General features: G+C 51.1%; 1 protein-coding gene across 4 annotated transcripts; it reads right to left on the bottom strand.

Moving 5' to 3' along the window:
- On the bottom strand, nt 1-24023 carry Ip6k3 (inositol hexakisphosphate kinase 3). 4 transcript variants are annotated; one of them, XM_074082415.1, is made up of 7 exons: nt 23678-24021; nt 19616-19806; nt 13203-13539; nt 6419-6617; nt 5129-5304; nt 3590-3765; nt 1-1604 (listed from the first exon to the last, which is right to left on the bottom strand). In XM_074082415.1, exons 3-7 carry the CDS (start codon nt 13399-13401, stop codon nt 1161-1163), a joined length of 1194 nt encoding a protein of 397 aa, XP_073938516.1. In that variant the 5' UTR covers nt 13402-13539; nt 19616-19806; nt 23678-24021; the 3' UTR covers nt 1-1160. The 4 variants fall into 4 exon arrangements, with proteins under 4 accessions (XP_073938516.1, XP_073938515.1, XP_020019736.2 ...); XM_074082414.1 differs by lacking the exon at nt 19616-19806 and adding an exon at nt 16390-16485; XM_020164147.2 differs by lacking the exon at nt 19616-19806 and having other exon boundaries at nt 23678-24017.
- Between the last annotated feature and the right edge of the window lie 1094 nt (nt 24024-25117).

Here is a 25117-nt window from a genome sequence, read left to right as displayed (position 1 = left end):
TAATAAGGCGCACCAATAATCACTGGTGACCTCAGCAATTTTATTAGCAAATTTATTCCCCTAATTGGGGAACGTATCTTAGTGCTTGACTCAAGGGTATTGTAATAGGTTTCTATACTGCAGAGGAAGGAATTAATTAGAACCATTTGCTCTTGTTTCATATTTACACTTGTCCACCAGCCTTGTAAACATTGCCCCTGGTTTCCTGGGTCTCCAGCTTCTTCGCTTCCAACTTCCCCAACTCACTCCCAAAATAAATAAATAAATAGAAATTGGAGGCTATAATTTAATACCAGTGTCTCCTCCTGTGTGTCCTCTGCTTTACTGGAAGCTGCATGTCGTGATCGGTCATTTCATGGTCAGAATGTGGTAGAATCATTAGTTCTAACAGACACCAAGAGGTCTGTAAAGAGACCCTCCTCTTCACAGGCAAAGATGGAGACTCAGGGTCTTGGTTTACCAGTGCTCATGCCTGGATCTGTCCTTGACCCATTTATTTATTTATTTATTTATTGTTTTGTGATGCTGGGGATCGACCCCAGGGCCTCCCACATGTAAAGCACATGCTCAACTGCTGAGCTATGCCTCCAGCCAGTGTCCTTGCTCTTGCAAACCTCAGTATGGAGCAGATGGGCAAATATGTTCCACCTCCTCCTGCCTCACCTATAACTCATCACAGTAAGGTGAGAGGTATTCATTAGCTCTGTCTGCCTGTGGAGAAGGCAGCCTGCATAAGCAGAAAATCCATGAACTTGGGAAGTCATTCTTCAAGGCTTCTTCCAGGGATTTTTTTTTCTTCTTCTTCTTCTTCTCTATGGCTTGGAAGGACTGCAGCACAACAAGAAAGAGTTTGTGGATGCAAATACTCTAGAGCTTCTGCATCGCTGGCCTCTGACTCATGCTGCACCCCTCCTGTGTGATCCGTGATGGTGCCACTTTACACTGTCAGTTGGATAATGACCAGCATATAGAAGATGCCAGGGTGCATGGAATTGGCTTCAGAGTGGATTACTTTAGCAGCTTTTATATAGTCTGCCATGTTTAAGATGGCTTTTGAAGGTAGATCTGATTATTACAAAAACATCTAAAGAGTATCTAGACTACCCTAGCTACTGATAGGTCCCTTTTCAACGTTTGTAGCTCAGAAAATTCCAGAAGTTTCATTGTCCCTCTTGGATATCCTGTAAGATCCTGATGAGGTTTTCTAGGCCAAAAATATAGCCAGGATCTGGTCCATCATAGGTAGTGTGCTCTTTCCAGGAGCCCTTGTATGTTGTGTGAGCAAAGTCGATCATCCGGATGTTGACTTTGGCTGGACCTCCGGGAGCATCCTGAGGACGCAGGTAGCCTGGGGTTCTCTCTGGTAGCTCCTGCCCATCGTAGATGATGAGAAGGGAGCTGGAGTAGAAGCGGTATGAGCTCTGGCTCCTGATGACCGAGAGGAGAGCCTGGAGCTGGTGCAGGATGGGCTCCAGGAGCTCCATCCGGAGGCGGGTCCCGTCGTGCAGGAACTGATACAGGGCTTGTCTGAACCCCTCCACTGAGAGCTTTCTTCCATAGTATTTGTCTTTGCAGAGAAAATGCTTCTTATCGGTTTGATAAACCTTACATTAAAAAGGAGAAAGAGAAAATGTGAAGAATTTCAAATTTAAAAAAAATTACCCCTGCTACAGTTGCAGCATCACAAGCTCCCATATAATATCTGAACCAATTTCCAGGAGATGCAGGGCTTGAGCGGCTGAAATGAGCAGAAGATGGTCTTCCATCATGCCCCAGAGCAGCTTGTGCGTTTTAAAGTGCTCTCTGTGCAAGTCTTTAATGGTAATCCAAGCTCCAAATATCCTTCACCCTACAGAGGTGACCCTCCACCCACAGACAGAGATCTCCTCTCTTGTGAATTTCCAATGTCAACCTCCAAATCGTGATTTAAGTCCTGGCTTCAGGCCCTCTTCAATTCAGATATTAGCAAACCCAAGCTAGAAAGCTTCAGTAGGAATCTGAAATCACAGCCAATGGCCTTGGAAAGCCAACTAGATTAAATTTTCCTCAACAAAGTTTATAAAAATCCTTTCTCTGCAGATTTTAAGGAAGCAGTAATGGCTCTTGAGGTGGAGTTGGGTGAATTGTTTGGAGGCACAGAGACAGGCTACATGGGGTGTGGAAGGTGTTTGCAGGCAGCCAGTGCAGCCTGCAGGGAGCCTGGGAGGAGGAGGGAGGTCCAGAGCCACTCTGTGAGGCGGGTGGCTCCTCTCCTTGGCATCGTCTCCCCTCCCCACCCATGTCATGTCTTGGCCACCAGAAGGGAGCAGATGGAAGAGAGACACTGATGGGGAGACTGTGGCAGCCGCCCCAACTGTGACTGACATGGCCTACCTAGGGGGACTTGGCATACTTGGGCAGGGCTGTCTGTACCTGGCCAACACAGTTTCTCAGATCTTTCCTGTCTTCACATTACATGATATGTTTCCAAAAAAAAAAAAAAAAACAGTGTTGAAAAAAAAATCAGAATGTTATGACAGGCTTGGTGTTGCCTTTGGAGGGCGGGAGATCGGCTGCTAAATTAACCATCATAAACACATGACAGGCATCTCTTTCTAAATAAATCAGATCAATTTCAGAAGGTTTGAGGTCCAGAGAGAGATTCCATTTACACCACAAATCATCACACTCCATTCTCTTGAGGACTGCATTCCAAGCCTTTCCAGGGACATCTGTGCAATGAATTTATAGACTCAACTTCCAGCTTCAAGGGGTGGCAGTTTCAATTAAGGAAAGCTATAACGCTTACCGTCAAAGCAGAGTCTGGTTTTGCTTTGAGCAGACAGACGTTAAGAGGGAAGGAGTGGAGGAAGTGTGTTCTCCTGAAGCCCAGTCATGGCCACAGAAGAGCAGCAATAATAAAGTGTGCGATTCAGGCACTAAGGAAATTAACTCCCTGTGCCTGGGTTCAGCAGGTTATGACCTTCCCGCTTTGTTAAACAAACCAGGCAGCAAAAAGCAGCAGAAAAGCTGGATGAAGACGAGAGGATGGATAACAAGAATTCAAACAGCATGCTGCCACATAGCATGTGAGAAAGACTGGACTCAGCTTCATCATGCAAGAAAAGGTGGGATCAGGAAGGCACAGAGTGAGCTGTCTCTTAGTTCTTTCCCCAACCCCTGCCCACACACTGTCATCAAAGGTCTTTCTCAACATTGGCGGGACCCAGGGGGCCGTGGAAAGCTCCAGCTGCCAAAGATTGTGAGACAGAGTTAAAAAATGGTGGGCTTTGACACCACACTTCTGAAGGGTGGTCTTCAAAAAACCCAGCATGTGTGCTGCAGATGTAGCTCAGTGGTAGAACACTTGCCTAGCATACCCAAACTCTAAGTTTGATCCCCAGCACTGCAAAAACCCAAACAAAACCCCCAGTGTGTCATAGAAATGTCATAGATACATTGCTTTGTTGAAAAAGTAATCTCTGGCCTCCTCTGTTGCTCTCTAAAAGTGATGGGCTCTGCAGAGAGGAAGAGGTCTGGATGGGGGACTTGCTTGCCCTGCGGTGGATGTGCCATGATGCCCACCCCTGCCGTGGACCCCTGCACCTACCTGCATGCCACAGATGCGCACGCCTAGGCAGGATGAGGTGCTCTGTGCACACTTCCGAATGTGGCGGGCCTTCTTCTCCTCAGATGCATCATCCCCATGCTGCCGGGTCCCCATCTTCAGGTCCAGAATGCAGGGATGTGTGTATTGTGACACCACATTTTCCAGCAGCAAGAACCCTTGTCACGCTAAGTTAAGGAAGGCTCTGAGGACTTCAAGGCTGCAGCCTCTCTGGAAGCAGGTAGCAGCCTCCAAAACTGCCTAGAAGCTGGAGTGTCCCCTTTCCTTCCTCACAGATGGGCCCTGGCTATTAAGCATGCGAGGTATCAGCCTGCAGACTGCTTTAATAAGTCCGTTTATTTAGGAGGAGTTTATGAATATGTGAGCTTTTCTTCCTTTCCCATTTTGCTCTGAGGTTGGAATTTAAATGCAGGCGTGAAATCCCTGGCAGGCCATGCCCAATTTACATTTTATGGCAGAAAATCAGAAGGCTAAAACCTCCAGTCACTGAATGGGCCAATACCTTTTGGGAGAAGTGGGTTGATGTTCGCTTTGGAGATGAGTTGCAAGAATATTAATTTCAGTGGAGTAATTATCCTGCAAAAGCTTCTTAGGGATTAGGATTGCAGATGTGTCTCAGTAAATACTGCAAAGCCAGCCACCTGTTTGTAGGAAGGAGTCCAGCGGTGACAAGGGGGCATTTCAAACCTAAATTTTGTCCACTGGGGACATGATTTGTGTATGGGTGGATGAGGGGGGCTGCCTTCTCTCAGAGACCACCCCTCTGGCACTTCTCTAAGGGTGGACCTATGCTCCCTCTGCAGCACATGGGCACATGGGAAGACCCTGCAGTGGGAATTTGCAGGGATACAAGGGAGGTTGGGGTAGTCCCTACCCAGTGAAGCATTTCTTGTTCCTGTTTCCCCACAGAGGCCCCATGCCATCCTTACTACTCGAGCAGTGGAGACATGCCAGGGTCCTACTGTGTTCAGTTTGACTACTAGTCTGACTTTCCCATACTCTCTGTCCCTGCCCCCACCTTGGCAGGATGTTGTTTGGACTGTCATACTTGCGAAGCAGGCGCTCTACGGCTTGAGCCACTCCTCCAGTCCATTTTGCTCTGGTTATTTTGGAGATGGGATCTGGAGAACTCTTTGCCTGGGCTGACCTCAAACCAGAATCTTCCCTTTCTCAGCCTCTCAAATAGCTAGAATTACAGGCATGAACCATGGGCGCCTGGCTCTGCTTTCTGAGTTTTATCTTGGAGGGATCTGATTTCTTCTAGGTTCTAGGTTTGTGGACTTGTGCCTTCAAACTACCCCTCACATGTCTCTCTCTCTCTCTCTCTCCACCCACCTTCTTTGCGCGCGCATATGCGTGCGCGTGTGTGTGTGTGTGTGTGTGTGTGTGTGTGTGTGTCTCTTTCCAACTCCTGTCCTCCATGTCTCTCTATCTGTTTCTTTCTGTCTCTCTGTTCCGCACTGCTCTTCCTGCCTTTCTGCCCTTGCGACCATGTGTGGTGAGGAGGGTGGGCAAGGATACGGTGCCGCTTGTCCTCTGGGTACTCAGAGCACAGGCGGGTCAAGTGGGCCTCGTGGCAGTGCAGGCCCCAAGGGTTAAAGCTCTTCTTCTCGACCTGGTTCCCATTAGCGTCTTCTAGCATTGAGGAAACTTGGGTGCTGAAGTGAAGCTCAGACCTCAGGAGTGCCTCGGCTGGGCTATGGGCAAGGGAAGAACAGGCTGATGGTCAGGGCAGCAGATGTGGGAGGTGCCCTGTGCTGACTGCCCAGGTTCTGTGGGACAGTCCCTGAGAAGGGCTATCCTGGTAGGTATCAGAGAACTTTCACCAGACTGCCAGAGATGCTGTATCCACCTCCAGCCCCTGGCACCAGATCACACCACATATCACGGCCCATTCCAGGGTTTTCCTCGAACCCCAGACAGCTCCTTAGATGTGCCAGACCTCAGGGGACTGAAGTGATTTAAGTGCTCTTGTAAGTGGTCTGGATTATTAATGATCTTTCCTTAGAGGTGATGAAGTATAGGGGTGGTGACCACACCAGGAATCTGATGTCCTAGTATGTCATTATGTCCTGAGACCTCAAAATGATCTAGAGTAGGGTGGAAGGGGGTCATGGACCCTGAGCCCCCCCTCCTTCTCCCATCTGTGAGTGGAGGTAGTGTGTTCCTTACTGATGCTGAGCCAAGGGCTTAATTAGGTCTGCGTGCTCCTTGGGGTGCCCCTGTCATTGTATTATTCCCTTCTTTTTCCCATAGATATTAGAAAACTCCCCAAGGAGCCCTTTCTTTAAGAAAGGTCAGCTAACATTACGAGATGCTCTGGTGATCTCTCCAAAGACTTCAGGTCCCCAGGGCCTTCTGTGTCTCCAGGGACCCATCAAGTGCTACATCAGCCTCTATCCTTGTCCCCTCTCAATCACTAAAGAGCTGACTTCCGAGAGAAATTAGCCACACTTCCTTTGTAGACACTGTTCTAGGGTTTCTGTTCTGCACATTCTCCCCCGAGAGACACTTCGTGGTCTCAGTGAAACAAGTATTTAATTAAACAAATAGGTACCAAATACCTGTTCTGTACAGCACTCTGTGAGTGTGCATGTGAACTTCTGAGATGAAGTCATGGCAATCCTCCCCCTTGGAGTGGCATGGGAGAAAATTCATTTCTTTCTTAGGCCACATTGGTTATTCTAGACAGAGTCTTCATCAGAATTTCTCATTTTCTTGGTGCCAACCCTAATGTACAGCAGTTAGCTTTGGGCATAGGTGGGAGAAGTGCTGGTCCCTGCTTTCTGTCACCTGTGCAGTGGCCCTCACCTCTCCTTGAGTGAGTGTGCCAGTTGGGCCAGGGGGCTGGCACTGCTTCCACTGCCAGTGGTCTGCTGAAGTGTCTGCCAGATGGTCACTGCTGCTGACTTTGGGGAGACCTTGAAGGGTTCCCGATTCTCCTTCAGAGGGTGGGCAACCAGGCTGAGGTGGCCCCTGCTGTCTCTCTGGAGGTGCACTGTGATGGTACCTGCAGGATGCACAAAGGAGGGGAGAAGAAAGCAGATGGATGTCTCTGTCAGTGGACGTGGCCCATGGGTGACAGCCTTTGAGTTTAGTTTAATGGCACTGGCTGGCCTCCTTCCTTCCCCAGCTCCTCTCTGAATGTGTTCCTGAATGTGTCTGGAACCATGCAACCTACAGAAAATAGGTTTGAGTTGATCTCGGCACACCATCTGCTTTATCTGCTTCTCTGCCCCTTCCTGCTTAAACAAAGCATTCCTGTGCCTTTTGTTCTCAAGTCATGTTCCTCTCTATGCAGACCTCTTCTCAGTCATGTGACAACAACTTAACTGTCCCCAGCCTGGGAGGCCTCAGAGCTGGTTCTCTGCAAAGGTACCTCCCTACCTCCAGGGGACAGCAGTTAAGGGAAGCTGGGCCCATCACATCCCTCCCCCTTCTCTTTTGCCCCCCTCATTATCCTCACTTCCCACCATTTGTCCTCATCTGACAGCTTCCTCAGGCATCCTTTGGGCTCTGGACTCTCTGTCCCCATCCATTCACTCTTCCCATCTCTGCCTTTCGTACAGACACCCGGCCATTGCCTTTGGTTAGACACATCAGCACATTAAGCTTCTTTTGGCGGACACGATCTTTGATGAAACCAGAGACCTATAAGATGTCCCCAACTTGTGGTACCTCCTACCACTTGTGATTCATAATCAAGGCAGTGCAGGTGAAGAGCCCTGGAAACCCCATTTAACACACATGCTGCTCGCTGTCCTCAGAGACTTTGGCAGGTGCCTTAGTGCTCTGGGGTCACCCTGTGGAGTCCTCACTCTGGTGGTAGAGCCCAGGCCTGCCTCTATCCTGTGAGTCTTCCCTGACTGTTCCCCACCCTGCCTACTCTGCCGCCCTCTCCACCTGCTTTGTGCTGAGGGGCTGACTCTAGGCAGCACCCAAGAGCTTCTTTGTTCTCTGTTTCCCAGTGGCTCTGGCCACTGCCCCTGCAGGGTGGAGAGCTTATTCCATGGTTCCTCCCTGTGTCACCATGGGGTCCATGTTCTAGTACTGTTGCTCTAGGGCCTTTTCAATCTCTCTCTCTCTTTCTCTCTCTCTGTCTCTCATCCTCTCTTCCCCTTTCCCTCTCTCACCCTCTCCATGTCTTTTCTCTCAATGGGACTGTACATGACAGTGGTTTCTCCCTCTAGTCCTTTGGGCCTGAAGGGGTGGGGGCTGTAGTTTCCGGTGCTGCCTACTCCTGGGTGCACCCACTCCTGGCTGTTTCCTTAAGCCTTTTGCAAATAACCTCTTGGAAAAATTCTCTTGAATGCACTGTTTGTTTTCTGCTGGGTCCCTGACTTGAGGAGGGGGTTGTGTGTTTGTATATGCTGCACACTCTTTATTTCCTCCCCCCAGCAACTTGGTCACCTTCCCAGTGTAAGTGGTGGTTTCTGCACAGCAGTCAGTGAAGGCCACATCACTGCCCGGCCTCCACGCTGCTTAGTGCAGACCCTCGCTTCCAGGGCTGCTCTGCAATTTACCAAGTCACTCTCCAGAGCTGCCTGTGCCTAGCTCAGCAGTCTTCCTGGGCCAGTCCTGCATCTCAGATTCCCAGTGACCTAGTTTTACAGCCAGGAAGGGACATTCAGTTCTCTCCAACTCCTGAAAATGGGTTGCTTTTCCTCAACCCATTCCAGGCTCCTGTGTCCTGTGAGGTAATTATGATAGGTGAAGTAACATGGTTCCTGAGCCTGGCATCTTGCAGTTTACCTGACACTAGCATTCATCCTGGGCCAAGACCATCACTGTTGGAGCAGGGGACTGACAACAGGCTGGGGACATAATCATAACAGTGACCATAATTACCATGTTTTTCCACCTACTGTGTGTGGCCCTGTGCTGGCACTGTGTGCTTTTCATTTGTGATCTCTAAGTTACAACACTATAAGGCTGTTGATGATGCACGAGGGGCTCCAGGAGATCAAAAAGCCAAGGTTGCATAGCTGTTACAGAAGGACCTTGGAGAAGGCCACACCACACCCGGGCATGGAATAAGGGACACAATGTTACACAGAGCTGAGGACTCCATGGGGAGGGTCTGGAGTCATCACACTGTGTTTACCCAAGCATGCATGTGGAACACTCCTGCAGGGTCCACAGTCACACTGGTTCTGGTCATTCTGTTCTGTGGGAGGGAACAGAGCAGCCATGATTCAACCTTCTCAGGAGGAGAGTTCTGTGAGCACAGAGGGCTGTGAGTGACAGGATGCCCAAGGACATGGGGTTTGCATTTCCAGTCTTGTGTCCTTGGGAAGGAGGGTGCTTGTTCTAGAGAGAACTGACTTTCTGGAAGCCAACACTAGGCCTCAGTGCCCATCCCTCCCTGTTGACAAGGGGAGACAGCAAGCTGTCCTCCAAGCTGTCCTTGGGGAGCTTGGGGGCCTTCTGGATGCCTGAGGGGCCCAGGAAGGTACTCCAGCTAAGAGTATGGCCCTTTCAGGTCTGTAAAGTTCACACTAGCATCTGGCAGCCCCTGGCCTTTCCACTTGAGGGACTATGGTGACAAGCCTGCCAGAAAACATGATCCTAGGAAGCTCAGGCCCAGGTGGCCTCCCAGAGGGACAAGAAATGTGACCTTCACCCGCTTCTCCAGCCTCTAGCTCTTGTCTGATCTCATCTGTTCTAAGTGCCTGCATAAATGGAGGAGAGGAAAGGTGCAGATAACCCAAAACCAATAAAATCCAAAAGTCATTTCCATTGCTCATATTGTCAGAGCCACACTGCCAGCTCTGTGTCCCGGCCTCTCTCAGTCTTTCTGAGAGTCTTTCTGAGAGCTTTCTGGGCTCAGTGTCATCTCTGTCTCCTAACTGGCTTTCTCTCCCTTTCTGTTACTGCCCTGGGGCTCAGCTTAGACTTTATCTCCAAAGCTGCCCCCACCTGCCATGAGATCATAACAGAGTGCCACCTTGCAGATAGTCCCAAGCTGCCTGCCCTGTACTGAGCGGCATGCCAGAGGATCCCAGACTCCTCATTGCTTGAGCTGTTCTTTTAATCAAGAGCCACAGCAGCTCCAGCCCAGCCTCAGCTTGTCCTGTGTGTCAAGGAGGATTAGGGCTTCGGAAGCCCACGGGCTCCCAGAGCTCTGCTGCTGCTGTCTGACCAGGAGTGTTCAGGGCCAGCCAGAGCCCCTGACTGCCGGCTCACCAGCTCTCCTCATGCACCTCAGCCCAAGCCCATGCCAGCTGGGCAGGCAAGAGTGCTTACTGCCATGATTGGCATGCCCAGAGCATCTCAGCAATTTTGGTTTGGCTGAGCGGCTTCCTGCGCCTCAGTGAATATTCTATCATGTGTTTATTTTTAAGCTTATGAGAACATCTACTCGTCACCGTCTGTAATATGAATCTGGCCAACCCATTAGCCAACTGGACCTGAGTGTATGTCCTCATTCGCCCAAGGCCAGCAGGCAGACTGGGAAGTGAGGGATACAGCCCCAAGGCAGTGATACCTGAGGAGCTCAGCAAAGGTCTAAAGTGAGCTTCTGGCACAAAGAGGCTGCCCGTTGGAATGTCTACCTCCCAGGGTTCTCTCTGATGCAACCATGGGACAAGGCAGTGAGAAGGGAGAGGATGTGCTCCCTGGCATGTGGCAGCCACTTCAGAAACAGACCCTCTCTAAGTGGGACTTTCCCTATTGAGGAGAAAAAGGACGATTCCTGTGACAGACTTGTAGGTATTTGAGTCCTCCCAACATGAGAATACTGGCTGAGTGACTTGAGCAAGTCATGTCCTCTCTCTCTTTGGGCTAGATGACCCCCTGAGCACTGACGCCCAGAGTCCACCCTGTTGGTGACAGTGTAGCTGGGTGGAGTGGGCCTACGTGGCCAAGAACCCAACATTGGGGGTGGGGGGCGCAGACCTCAGGGCTTCAAATCCTGGCTCTGCCTCTCACTAGCCCTGTGGCCTAAGGCAATCCAGGCAACCTCTCTATGCCTTGGTTTCTTCATCTACATCATTGGGGTCATAAAGGTGCCTGCCCCGAGGGTTGTGAGGGTTATGTAAGTTATAGAGCAGAAACCGCTTGCGGTGTCTGGAGAGAATGCTAAGGGTTAAGGCTTGGCCTGCACTGCTTTTGTTACTTGGTAGAAACAGCAGCCTGCACAGCCTGAGAGCCCTTCAGGACCCTCCCCTGAGGAGGGTCCTGGACAATCTGGCCTCAGCTCCCAATCCTTCTGCTCTACTCCAGGCATCCAAGAACCAACGTGAGGGTCCTGCTTGGTTTGGGCCTTTTTCCAGTGTCTCCTTACACATGCGTACTTGGCTAGCTGGTGCTTGGACCCCGGCGCCACATGGATCATGTCCCAGTCAGCGAGGGATTGGTGTTTCTGCTTCATCAGAGTCTCACGTCTGGGTGTCACCACAGCCCACCCTCAGGCAGAGCCGGTGGTCAGTTATTAGTCTCATTAGAGGGTGTCATGAAGTTCCCTGACCCAGCGAGCCTCGCCCACTTCCCTTAGAAACACCGTGTCCTGTGCAAAGCCCCAAAGCAAGGCCAGCTCATCCCCCGTGGCCTCCATCCATATAGCTCTGACCCTAGGTTCAAGTTACAGGCAGTCCCCAATTTAGAATGGTTTGACCTGTGACAATGAGAAAGTGATAAGCATTCAGTAAAAAGAGTCCTTTGATTTTTCACTTTTGGTTTTCTGGGTCTAGTAACATGGGCACAGTCCTCTCCCAGGGTGCTGGGCAGAGGCAACCTCACGATTGTGAGGTGAGCAGTTAAGACTACAGCACACTGTGTGCTAGGCTGCTTGCTAGGTTTGGGTATTCAATGCCTTTTGACATTTTCAACTTTGAATGGGTTTAACTGGGACCTGACCCCATAGTAAGTCATGGAGCATCTGTGATTTATTGAATTAGAATCCCCCAAGGGGATGTCCCCAGAATGGCCCAGCCCAAAGGAGGAAGCCAGGCAGAGTAGAGGTCTGGGCAGAAGACCAGTGCCCAAGGGTGCCCAAAAGCAGTGCTCCATGACCCCCCACAAGAGGCTTGGCCCTGTGCAGACAGGGAACAGGGTAGGGGCCAAGGTGGAGTCTCCTGAAGACCAGAGTGGCCTCTTTATCTCCTTGCTTTGTCTGTGGCGGTCCCAGCAGTCTTTTTCAGCTTTGGAATTGTGCCAAATAAGCATGAAACGCTGCTGGCAGAAGACCACTCCACGCCAGGGCCTGCCATCCCTTAGCTGGGTTGAGTTTGGTTGCAAAGGACAGACATTAATTCCAGTGGGTGCTCTGACAAGATGAACAGTGACCCACAACCAACCAGGCCACATGGGCCTGGGGCCTTGGAAGACTCCTGGGAAGGCCAGGCCAGGCAGGAGGGGGCTTGCACAGGTGGGTGGGTGGTCTCCCTTGTTTCTCAGGGTGAGATGCTGAACTGTACTGAAGTCCAGGCAATGAAGCATTTCTCTGAAGCAAAGCTAGGGCTCATCCCCTGGCAGTGCCTCTCATTTGGGACCATGATAAATATGGATGCCTGAACCCTGACCCCAGGACCCCAGGATCTTGATTTGCAGGTGTGGAATGGGTCTGGGAACTTGTAAGTGCAGATCCTGGTGGATCTGGTTGACCCCAGGTCATATTTTGAGAAACACCAGTGTGGATGGGCCCATCTTTCCCAGTTGTCTTTTTTTTTTTTCTTTCTTTTTTGGTGCTACTGGGACTTGAACTCGGGGCCTTGTGTTTAATACATAAGCACTCTGCCACTTGAGCCATGCTCCCAGCTCTTTTTGGCTTTAGTTAGGGTCTAATGCTTTTTGCCCAGGCTGGCCTCAGTTTGTGATTCTCTTACTTATGCCTTTTACACTGCAGCTGGGATGGCAGGCATCTGCTTCCATGCCTGGCTTTCCAGTTGTCTTAGTCACTGGAATGCAAGTGAGCTTCTGATGGACTGATCTGGGTATCATTATTGCCTCCCTGAAAGACCTTTTGACAACAGGGCAGCAGCTTGCAGTGGTGAAATCTGAAAGGAGGTCTTTCTTCTGAGTGCTCACCCAGCTGGGCTGGTTGCCTGGCATTCACCCTATGAGCCTCATTTAATGAGACTTGGGGTGAACAGAATGCTGCCCTGGGATCCTGAGGAGGGAGTGGGGAGTCAGTGGGAGCAGCCCTCTCACCCAACTCTCTTCCCCCAGACCCCAGCTCACACTCAGCTGCAGGACACACACTGCCCGTGCCTGTTTCCCCAGCTGCACACTCCACAATGGCAGCCTACCCATTGCTGTGCCCTTCCTGATGAAGGCAGGAATTCTGGTTTCCTGAATAAGCCGTATCACAGTTTCTCCATGCCCTGTCCCAACCTGATCCCCTCCTGAGCCTCCAGAGTGAGGTAAAGGAGGCCTCAACCTGTCCTGTGTTTAGTTATGGTCCCTCAGAACTAAGTGCCACCGGGAGTCATTTTAGTTCATTTTCAATTCCTAGAAGCCTCATGGCTTGAGCTAATGGGAAGCAAAGACAAGTGGCAGACCTGGAGGCTTTGAGGACATCAGATAAGCCAGGACCATGAGGCTGGCTCATCTGCAGATGAGCCTGGGCCCAGAGTGGCCTGGCTGCTGCACTCACCTTTGTACTGTGGGGTGAACTGCTTCATGGCCAATGGCAGGGATTCGTAGAACCTCTGCTCCTGGGAAATGAGGGGCTTGCACACTGTGTGTTCGTCATACCTCATCACACTCACATGTCCCCCGACCTGGTGCAGGAAGGGCTCCAGCTGCACACCCACCCTGGTGTCCCCAGGACCCGCACTCTCCTGCACGACCATGGTGCTGCAGAACCTTGGGGTGGAAGGTGAAGGATGGAAGCAGCTGCACCCAGACAACACAGTCTGTCCGTGGTCCTCGGCTTTCTTTCTAAGCCTTTACTACTGTCACAGCACAACTGTCTCCTGAAGGCTGGCTCTCTGGAAGGTGGAGAAAGGAGAAAATTATGTAAGAAAGAAAGGGTGCTATGCTGGGATGGTAGTGCATGCTTATAATCCCAGCTACAAGGGAGGCAGAGATGGAAGAACTGTGGTTTGAGGCCAGCCTGGGCAAAAAGTTAATGAGACCCTAGCTCAGCAAGAAGCCAGGCATGATGTTTCATGTCTGTAATCCCTGCTATGAGGGAGGCAGAGGTAAGAGGATCTTGGTCCAAGGCTTGCCCAGGCAAAAAGTGCAAGACCCTACCTGAAACATAAACTAAAATCCAAAAAGGATTGGGGATGTGGCACAAGTAATAGTGCTAGCGAGCATGAGACCTTGAGTTCAAACCCCAGTACCACCCACACACACACAAAAGAAGAGGTACTGGGAAGGTCGCACTCAGAAGGACCCAAACAGTCCCCAACCCCCAACTACAACCGAGCAGATCCCTTGCTGGCACCTGAAACAAGACCATAAATAATGCATTGATTTCTTCTGGAATAATCTGTCATGAGAAACTGGTGTTTTCCTCCATGGAGCAGGGTTAAGAGGGAGACTGTCATTTTGTACCTTTTGAATTTAAATATCAAACATTTTTAAAAATCAAGCAACCTACAGAACCGTAAGCTTCCAGAGTTCAGAGCCTGTTCCTAACTTCGCTTGTCATGTTGCTTTCTTTCTTCTGGGAACGTTGATCCCAGGCCCAACAAGAAGCCCGCAGAGCCCCTGCTGTTGGGGTGCTCACTGTCGCTCAGGAATGTTTTATTTTTGTGTGCCAAAACTTTGCACCATCCATCTGTGTCATGGCTTCATTCCATCATTGCTGTGTGACCTTGAGGAAGTTACTAAATCACTCTGGGTCCCAGTTGCCTATCTGCAGAACAGGATAATAATGACATCTACCTCATGGAATCAGGGACAGAACTGAGAGAAGGGCTGTGGGAAGGTTGTCTCTGTGCTTGGAGCAAAATGCTCCGTAAATGGGTGTGTCATTATTGCTGTGGTGGTCATATTCCCCCAACAGCTCTGGGTGGAAAAGGTGCTATATAGCTGCCATGTGGCAAAGTGGTCCTCTCTTCCCTCTGCCACTCCTTTTATCCTCCCTAAAAGTGGGCTTGTCTGGGCTGGAAGTGCAGCCCCTAAGGCCTTCTTGACTTCATCTTAGACACTACAAGGGGAGGCTCTTGCCTTCGCATTGTCCCATCCGAAAGGACATTCCCACAGCGGTGCCTGTCACTACTGAGTTATTAATACCCTATCCCTCTGCAGGACTCTAGGCCACGATGTGCCAGGCTGGGCAGCACTGGGCAATTAACCCTCTCATTGACTCTCAGTCCAGGCCTTGGTCACGGTCAACTGGCTCCATGCACAGCAGTGACCATCAGTTTGTCCAGGCTCTTGGCCTAGAGAGGCTCATACGGACACCTGGGCCTCCAGCAGGCAGCCATGGCTTTGAAAGCCTCAGCCCAGCCCATTCATTTCCCCACATGGGGCCCCTCATTGGCTTCTGTCCATGAAGAGCCCGCTTAGGAGGGGAGGGTGGGTTCTTCCTGTTGCCTGTGCAGAGTGCAAGGGGGGGGCTTCCAGAGCCTCTGAAGGACAGACTGGGGTGACTGGGTGAGGTATTGGGGGAGGGAAGGACTGGGGTTGAGGTGAAGGGCTGGGCCTGGGACCTCAAAGGCCTTTTCCTCAGCTCTGCCCTATGGCGTTGCAGAGCTGAGAGAAGGTGGGGAGGGGTGTAGACAGGAAGGGGATCAGCAACAGCCCAGTGATGTCTTCAGGACAACTTCACTGAATGGGCTGAGGTGCTGCAGTCTATTTGAGACTATTTGCAAACCTGGAGAAAGCAAGAACAAGGAGAGAAGAGAAAGACCCGGCAGCCTACTCTGTCCTCTCACTGGCTTACTTGCATGTCGGCCTTTGCCATGTGACCTGTCCCCAGGCAGGAGCACTTCTGGGAACCAGAGGGGTGGCTACTCAGGGACGTTCATTCACACTTGTCTCACCAGGGCCTGGTCCTGGCCTCACCAGGTGGCAGCCCAGGCCTGTTGCCATGTCTTGAACATGCTCATGCGGGTCTTCGTACTGCCAAACTAGCCAGTCCACTGCTTCCCCCTTTTCATCGCATCTGTGTCTCTCCAAGGATCCCTAAGGACTGGATGTCACCCACAATGGTAGTACATCAGACAATGTTCCTGGAGCCTTCTGCAGATTAACCCATTTAAGCCTCATAGACACCCCACCAGCCCATTTTTCCAGATGAGGAAATTGAGGCAGAGAGTTTGAGAAACGATCCTATGTGCACTCAGCTAGTATGGGGAGAGTGGGGATCTGAACCAAGGCACTAGCCCAGCACACGCTCACCAGCCATGCCAGGCAGATGCTAAGGGTGGTTATCCATCTACTCTTAAATCAGAAAATTAAGCCCCAAAGAGGCTGGGACTTGGCCAGAGTCACCTGCAATCAATGGTGGTTCTGGAACAGGATTTCTTACTTCCTAAGCCTGGACTACCCTGGCCTGTCCTTCTCACCTCATGACATCAATTGTGTGTCCTGGAGGGAGGTGGGCTGGAGAGGGGAGAGACCACAATGAGGAGGCAGGTGGAGGCCCCTCTAGAGCTTTCTGGCCAGGCCTGACAGGTGCCGCATTAGCACTAACATGGTTCCTGATGCAGCGTGTGGATCTCTCCTCTCCGAGGTCAGGTGTTCACAGGGCCCTGGCTGTGCCTTCTAGACAGCACAGAAGACCTGTACCCCCCACCGCCCCCCACCACCTAGCAGTGCAGTGCTTCCCAGACTGCGATGGGGACAGTGATCAGGTGTCTGCTGTGTAACCAGCCCCTACTTACACCTGAGGAAGCTGAGGCGGGTCATCTTAGGGTGTAGTTAGCCGAGTCTGAGGCTTCTCCAACTCCTGAGCTACGTGGCCTGCAGTTCTGACACAGCTTGATGGGAAAGAGTGGGAGAGGGGGAGAAGCAGCTGAATGGACTCTGTGAGCCTTTTATGACATCCACTGATGCCAACCTTGGATTCCCAAGGATGTGTAACGTTTTCTGTTTCTGCCTTTGCAAGTGGCCTTCAACTCTGTGGGACTGAGCCAGGGACGACCTTCATTCTTCCCATTCCTCTTGCGGAAGTCTCAAATCAGTAACTCCAGCTGGCAGGCCCTTCCTCAGCCCAGAGCTGCTTTTGGCCTCATGCAGCCACTTTTGCCATGGGTACTGGCCACTGCCCCTGGGCCCTCCTCTTTCCTGCAAATGGGGAGGAGTCAGGAGCCCAGGGTCTGACCTGGGAATCCACAGCTTGCTGGGAACCTGGGATGAGCTGGGTGACCGCTCTGAGTCTTGGTTTCCCGCCCACTGCCACAGCCTTGTCATGAGATTCAGATGACAGAATTCACAGGACTCTTTTGTGGAGTCCCCTTTCTGTGCGTCTCCAGCACTCAGAGTTTGTCACTGCGTGGGTTCTTCTCAGGACGACTGTGAGTCAGCGGGGGTGCAGGGAAAGCAGGTGGGGCGCCTGCCTGAGGGGGGCTTCCGCCTCTGATCCGACATACTTGCTAAGTGCCCTAGCTCCTTTAGTGCTCTGAAGGAGACAAATATCCCCCTCTCCAGCCCACGCCTCTTTCTACAGTCCCAGTCAGACCCCTTACCCCTCCTTGGGGAGGCCTGAGAGGGAGCGAGGATAAGAAGGAGGGAGTGTGGTGTCCCAACCCTGAAAAACTCAGCTAAGGGGTGCCCCTCACCTCCAGGAAGTGGACAGATGTGTCCTCTTGCCATGTCATTGAGTTAAGTCCTGAATGAGACAACTCTGGGCCTCACTCCAGGAGACTCAGGGCTAACTAACTTCTACTGCAGGGTGCAACCATTGAGCTGGTGTTGAGTAGGGCCTGTGCTTGCTGTGTCAGAACAAGCCTGGCCTTGCACCCCAGTGACAGCCATCCCATGTGAGATACTCTCTGACCTGAAAGGAGGGTCATCAACAGCAGGGCCATGCTTGTACTTGGCTTTCAGAGTGGGAACAAATGACAATATTAGTGACTGTAGAACCTAAGACCTCACTGATGCCAGACAGAATGACCTTTGTCACCCACCAAATAGGTGCATCAGAGATCCTGACCTGTCGCTACTAGTTGGCACAGTTTATTCCCAGAGAGTCTTTGTACATGTGACCCTACCCACATGCTGAGCCTGAGCCCATTGAAAATTACAGGACAGGGCCTCTTTTAGGACAAAGTGGCAGGCAAAACCATAAACCACACATTTAAGGGCTCAATCCTGGAACAAGTTGGTCATGAGCTATGTCATATCAAAGCTCCTTATATCTGGAAATAAATTGGCTGGCCTTGATCATTGTTAGGCTGTTCACAGCTGCTCTGGTGTACCCTGGGGCATATGGCCTGATTGCAGCTTTGAAGGTAAACATGGCCACATGACTTGGTTTGGCCAACAGAACATGGAGGGGAGTGCCATGTGTCACTTCCAAGTGGAAGCTTGACAATCCATCCCCACATTATCTTTCCTTGGCCATAGTGATCATGGGAGCATGTGACCTGGCCACCTGGATCCCTGAGCAACTACACATACCAGAGTCGTGGCAAGACAGAAAAGGAAATCTCTGCTATATTCAGTCATTAAGATTTGGTGGTGTTTGTTGTACAGCACAACCTGGAGTCCATCGTGACCAATTCACCAACTCACAGCCAGTACCCAGTGTGGGGCTCTTTGTGAGAGTCAGGTGCTCATGTGTTTCATTGCACAAGCATATTCTGTACAATAGTTAAGCATCGATTGTGGACCCCTGACTTTACAATCACACCTGTTTCTCAAGGTAATCATTTTCACAAGGAGAAACTAAGGGTCATTAAAGTTGAAGAGCTTTTCTAGGGTCCAGAGCTAGGGAGTGTCAGAGCTGGAATTCAGAGTCAGGGCCTATCATCCTAAAGTTAATGTCCCACTGTGCAGTCCCCTCTAGGGAGAGTGACTGCCAAGCTGCACTGGCTGTCTCTGGGCATCCTGAAACCCAAGTCAAGTTCTTAGGGTCAGGGTTCCTCTCCATGCCATGTGTCTCAGTGACCCGTGTCAGGGATGAGAGACTTTCTGGAGCTGCCATGTCTGGACAGCAAGATCCTCACTCCCGGGAACCACCTTGGCAGCATGAATCCACAGGGTTGATGGGGGGTGAGAGTCCCCCGCTGAGGGCTGGCCAAGACCTTACCCAAATTCACACCACCACAGCCTGATCTGCAGACTAGAAAAAGGATGCCCAGAAGCACAATGATTCCTCCAGTGTGTGTAAGCATTCTGGTGATTACCAAAATACAAATTCATTTAAAGGCATTATTGAATTCCTGGAGGTTTTTGTCTTCATCTATTTTCTCAATCAACAGACACTACAAGCATAATGAGTATTGCATAGGGACTAGTAGGGAAAAAAATCACGTTGAAAAATGAGTCCTAGGGGCTGGGAGTGTAGTTCAGTGGTAGAGTGCTTGTCTAGCATGTACAAGACCCTGGGTTCCATCCACGGTACTGCAAACAAACAAGCAAGCAAACAAAACAACACAGACAAGTACAGCACGTTCTCTCTCATATGTGGAAACTTAAAAAAAAAAAAAAAAGTCAGCCTGAAAGTACAATAGTGGTTGCTAGGGACTGGGAAGGGGTGCAGAGGAGAGGCAAGGGTAGAAGAAGGGGGGTGGATATGATCAACGCATGCTACATGCCTGTATGGAAATGTCATAATGGTCCCACTGATATGTACAATTAATATGTGTTAATAATAATAAAGAATACCAGTAGAGCATTGTATGCACATATGAATAATAAAACAAAACAAAAAAAATAGAATACCAGTAGAGAGATTAGGGGAGTCACTGCTCTCAGCTGGGGCGGAAGTTGGTGGAGGGGCCTGGCAAGGGGTCCAGGATCGGGGGAGAGTTAGGTTCAGTCTTGGGGACTGCTTCAGGGTGTGTGTGTGTATACAGAGTGATAGGACAGGACAGATGGGGCAGGAACTGGTGACTGGAGCAGGAAGGATGGGGATGCTGGGGCTGGCCTTGCCCATTTTCATACCTGCCACAGGTCACTGCAACCTGGAGTGTGGGCAGTGGAGGGGGCTGGAGAGGGAGCCCAGCCCCATCTGCCAGAGAAGCTCACTGAGCCCCCTGCTCAGCCTGGAGAGGAGATGCTCCCCTGAGATTACCGAGGTGTCGAAGCCTCAAGACAATATCCTGATAAATCTTAGGTGATGGAGGGAGGGCGTGCTGTGAAGAAGATAATTAAGAAAGAGCTTGTAGTGAAAGAAGACTGCAGTAGAAACCATGGCGCGCTCCACAGTTCACAAGCAGCATGGTTTATGGCCTGCCCTCTCGCCTCCGAAGCTCCAATGTATGTTTCACAGGTCTCTTGGAGCCAGAGGTTCAGGACAAGTACCATTCAATGTCCTTGTGATGCCCAAGGGAACATTTTTTAATCTATTAGAAATGAGAGGACCTGAAAACCATTTAAAACCACTTAGGTTGTAATGGGCTAGGGAATTTTGGAGTTTCTTACGTGGCTGAAGGCTGTGCATCATTTGGGCCATCCAGGCTGAGAAGGCACAGGCTTATTTTTCCAGAGGGGGAAAAAATGGTATTTGGAAATCCATTCTAAAAACAAGGGCCTTAAGACTGTGTGCTGTCCCCTGCATAGCTCTCTGGCTCAGTGGGATCAATACCGAGCACCAGGAGACTTCACATATCACCTTCCTTGCCATGGCTGAAATATGTGTCTTTGGAGAGCATCTATTTCCTAGGGAAGGCAAGATCTCCAAAATCACAGAGCAATACTTCATATTCCTTAGTCACAGAACTTATTTCAGGACTGATTTTATCTTTTGAGAGAGGATTTTTTTTCTTCCTATTCTCTTAACTTTTAAAAGCTCCCAACGTTTCTCCAGCTTGAGGACTAAATACAATTTTAATACAGCAATTATAAGTTTAGAAGCCCTTCAGCCATTGACAAATGTACTTAGCAGTACCAGCAATGTTCTGATCCTGCTGTCAAGGTGGGAAAATCATGGGGGAAAGATCGTCAAGAAGCCAAGTGCCCTAGAAGGACTGCTCTTAGGGAAAGCAAGGTTCTGGGGCTTCTCCCTCCCTCCTGCTGTCCCCAGTAGATCCTGACCTCTGTACAGCTCCATGTCCTGGGGAATGAACAGTGACTGCTCTCCCAGCAGGCTTTGCTGCCCTGGGCCTTGCCTTTTGAAGCTGTACCTAGGATCTTGCACACTGCTGCACACCCAGAACTACCTGCACATTTCCCAGCCTCTAATCCCTGTTCCCGAGCCTGTTGCCTTTGAGTAATGTGATCCTGGCCACCTGTCTTGTGCAAGAGGTGTGTGAGCCAGAGACATGAGTTTTGCCAATGGTTAACATGGCAATTGTACGGATGCAAGATAGAAACTTTTTTTTGTGTGTGGTACTGGAGCTTGAACTCATGGCTTACACCTTGAGCCACTCCACCAGCCCTTTTTTGTGATGGTTTTTTTTTTTTTTTTTTTTTTTGAGATAGGGTCTCATGAACTATTTGCCTTGGTCTGGCTTCCAACCATGATCCTCCCGATCTCTGCCTCTTGAGTAGCTAAGATTATAGGTGTGAGCCACTGACGCCCAGCTAGGAACATCTTTTTAAGGTTAGGCACAATAATGGGATGGAGTGTGTGTGCTCCTTTACAACAGAAGCCCTGTTTTACTCAATTGAAGAGCCAATCTCTCAGGAAGAATGCAAGCAAGGCCACTCACCAGCAGAGGGCAGAAGCAGACACGTGGAGGCCGGAATGCCCAGAGATGGATTAACACCTTCTGAAAACTAAAGCCAGTACCCACCTCCATGCCAAGCAACCAGGGGACTTGTTCTCTTGCCTACCCTGGGTTTGCCCAGGACTGTCCCAGAATGCTCAGATGCTGCTGGCTGAAGTTTTCCTGCTCCTACCAGGCAGGCATCTTTTAAAAGCTTGGAAGTCAATATGAAGGTTGAAGTTGACACCAACTGATGTTCTGTCTCCTCCTGTCACTCCCCATGCCCCAAGGACTCCAGAGGCTGAGCAGCAGCTATGTGTGTTGGGAGCACTCAATCACATGTGACCAGAGCAGAAGCGGTCTCCAGCAAACCCCACTCCATCGGTGCCTCCCACCCAGGCCCCACACCTGACAGGCAAACCCCACTCCCCTTAGCTGCCAGCTGAACCTCTCCCACCCCGGATGGGGAGAAATAACTAGTATGAGGCAAAGCAGGCAAATGCAGCACTTCAGTGAGCCCCATCCCCCAAAGCTCTGCCCAGCCCCACCCTGCCCACGCTCCTACCTCCCCCAGCCAGTATGCAGGTTTCCTTCCCCGAACAACCAATGCTCATAAAGTTTATTGCTGTTCCCGGTGGTGCTAGTGAACAAGACAGCAACCATACAGGTTTCTGTCTGAGAAGGATTTATTCAAAGTCCCCTGCTCAAAGCAAGAAGAAACAGGGAATGCTGCTGGCTGGGAGGTGGGCTCAGCCTGGGATTCAGCCCCAGGATGCACTGGGGAAAAGGACAGGGAGGGTCCCAGGGGCCCCAGGCCTTATGCAGAGGAGGATTTGTTCAGTACCCTGGCAAGGACATGGTGAGACAGCACAGGATTGGGTCCAGGAGAGCTGGTCCTGCCTCAAACTCCCTGTCTCTGCCTGTCTGGGCCTCAGTTTCCCTGTTCAATTTGAAGAACTGTCTGACTCAGCCATGCCTTTGCTGTCCAATGAGACAATTGGCCCTTCAATTCAGCAAGTCAGGATGGTGGGGGAGATGGGAGGAGTGGGAGGGTAGTGGTGGGGTCTCTCAGGTTAAAAAAGATTTAAGAGATGTGCTGACTGAATGTGTCTTGGTTGGATTTGGGTCTAGCAAAGCATTGATTAGGCAAATAAGAACATGGCCTGGATACAATTTGGGGAAATTGTTCTTTTTGTTAGTGGGATAATGGGATGGGGCTATATAAGACCCTACCGAGGTACTTTCTGAGTGCTGTGATGTCCATAAATCACTTCAAAACCCTTTATCCTTCATGAACTCAGTGAAGTAAATATGCCAAGACTTAAAACAACCATTGAGATCCAGGTGCAGGCTATGCAAGGGTTTATTATACCATCCTCTATTTTTCCCTGGATAGTCTTTCATAATAAAAAGGTTAAGAAACTAGTAGCTTGAAAAAAAGAAAATAGAGAAGAATAGAGGTCTCACTTCATCTGCCCAAAGTCTCTGGGGAAGAGGCTGGATGGGTGATTTTCAGAACCCTAGGATCCTGAAGACCCGAGGGCTGGCTCAGGTTCAGGTCTCAGGCTCACCAACAGGCCTAGAAGAACCGTATGAGGTGAGGTCCCCAAGACTGCTACTGCCCAGGACAGTAGAGATCACCAGGCTTGGTGGTGACATACCTCTGATGGCCACATACACCCCCACTCAGTGGTGGTCCACCACTACTACTCTTTTCCAGGGGACACCCTAAACCCAGGCCCCATGCTGCTGCCCACAGGCACTGATGTCATCCAACCCCATGGCCCCATCCGGGAAGAAGGTTGGGGCTGCTGGGACAGGACATACTGATCCTGGGGCCCAGGGAATGCTGGAAACTTCTCCAGGTTCCCTGCCTCTGGTAAGAGTTAACTCAGTGTGGGAGCAGAAATTGGTGGCTCTAGCCCCGTACCCATTGCCCACAGCCTCCTCTGCAGTCCCAGCTTACCCAGCCTCCCTGCCTCCGTGTAGGGGCCAGACAGAGGACTCCAGGATACCCTAGGAGGGGAGGTGGAATTACTGTAGGGGAGGGGGAGAGACGGAAGCAGAGCAAATGCCAGAATTTCTAGATTGCTGAACCATACCAGCTCCCACCCCCCAGACACACACAAGCACGCGCACACACATGTACGCGCACACACACACACAATGTGCAGACCCCTATGGAGCATTGACCCCTCCACAGGGCGGATCCCAGCCAGCCCTGCATGGAAGTGAAGACCCCCTCCCCCTGGGAGGGAACAGACCTGTGTCCAGGGCACCCTCTCTCTTTCACTGAGGCACCATCAAGGGCTCAGCATAGCTGTTCCTGCCCATACAACCCCCTGGCAGTACTCACCAAGGTGTCCTTCCAGGGACAGCACAGGGAGTACAAGGAGAGGAATCTTGTCTCTCAGCGCCCACCGTCTGCAGGCATCAGAGTCCTTTGCTCACTGGAGCCGGGGTGGACAGGTCTGCCCAGGAGGGCTGGGGTGCCAGTGGCCTGGAGTGGGAGGGTCACCTGATACCCTGGGGAAGGGCTGGCAGGGATGGAATGTCCAGCTGTCAGCTGGGTGTTCTGCTGGTCTGGGGCAGGGCCAGGGGTCTGGGAAGGAGGAGGGGAAGAGGGAGAAGAGGAGGAGGAGGACCAGGAGTGGTCTGAAGGAGAAGGAGCCAGCCCAGCTGGCTGGCTCTGGGCACCAAGGGCTAAGTTGCCACAAGGCCCGTGGTTGTTTGTTTATTTATTTATTTGGTACTGGGTGTTGAACCCAGGGCGTTGACATGCTAAGCACTTGCTGTCCCCCTGAGTCACACCCCCAGCCTTTTCCTGTTATGTTTAGTCCCTGTTCAGAAGGAAAGGGACAAGGCTAGGGTGGGGGCTGTGCCCTCTCTTTCCGTGGCCCCTGCCCCACCCCATTCCTGACAACCTCATGGCAGTTTGCCTCAAGCTATGGTTGCCAGAGAGAAGGAAGTTCATGTAAGCCTTTCAGTCAGTCAACAGTTGATGAGTGGACAGTTTGTCTGCTTTTTGAGGCCCTGTGTGTGCCAGACTCTCTGCTGGGGGTGACAAGGAATCAGTAGACAAGCCCTTGCTGTCAGGGGGTTACACTTGGGCAACTTAGCAAGTGGGACGGCAATTCTAGAACATGGATCTCAGGAGGGGACCCTCACCCAACCTGGGGGGGGAGCAAGGACGGTGACCTGGAGAAAGTGACCAAGTGAGACCCAAAGGAGAAATGGGGTGATTGGGCTGGGTGGGGGGATGGTGAGAGGGCTGTAGCCAGAGGAAAAGCAAAGGCCCAGGGTGGATGAGGGATGTAGGAGCTGGGTGACTGGGGAGGTTGGGTGGGTGAGGGAGGTAGGAGCTGGGTGACTGGGGAGCAATGAGAGATTGGCGGGAGGTGTCTCAGGCCCCTGTGCTGAGCTCCTCTGGATGGACTAACACCCTTTATGCCAGGAAGTCAGGCCCTGATTTGTGTTTAGAGGTTGGTTCTGCTTTGAAGAGAGTAGACTTGGGGAGCAGATCAAAGATGGTGGCAGGTGCTGTCCTCCAGGTGAGCCCTACCTGGTGGGGGGAGGTAGATGGTAGGGTGGGCAGGTGAGTGAGTTCCTGAGACATTGAAGAGACAGTTTTGCTGAGCTTTGGTGCTTGTGAGGATGTGGACAGATGGGCTGAGAGTGAGGACAGACTTCAGGTCTGAGTGACCGTATTAGTTTCTGCCCTTTGGGTGGCTCGAGCACTCTGGATAGCTGGTAAAAGTCCCTTCAAGCACTGAATTGGATGTCCTTGCTGGCCTCT

This window comes from Castor canadensis, chromosome 8 (assembly GCF_047511655.1).
Source record: "Castor canadensis chromosome 8, mCasCan1.hap1v2, whole genome shotgun sequence".
Taxonomy (NCBI): domain Eukaryota; kingdom Metazoa; phylum Chordata; class Mammalia; order Rodentia; family Castoridae; genus Castor; species Castor canadensis.
This window is presented reverse-complemented; position numbering and strand designations above follow the sequence as displayed.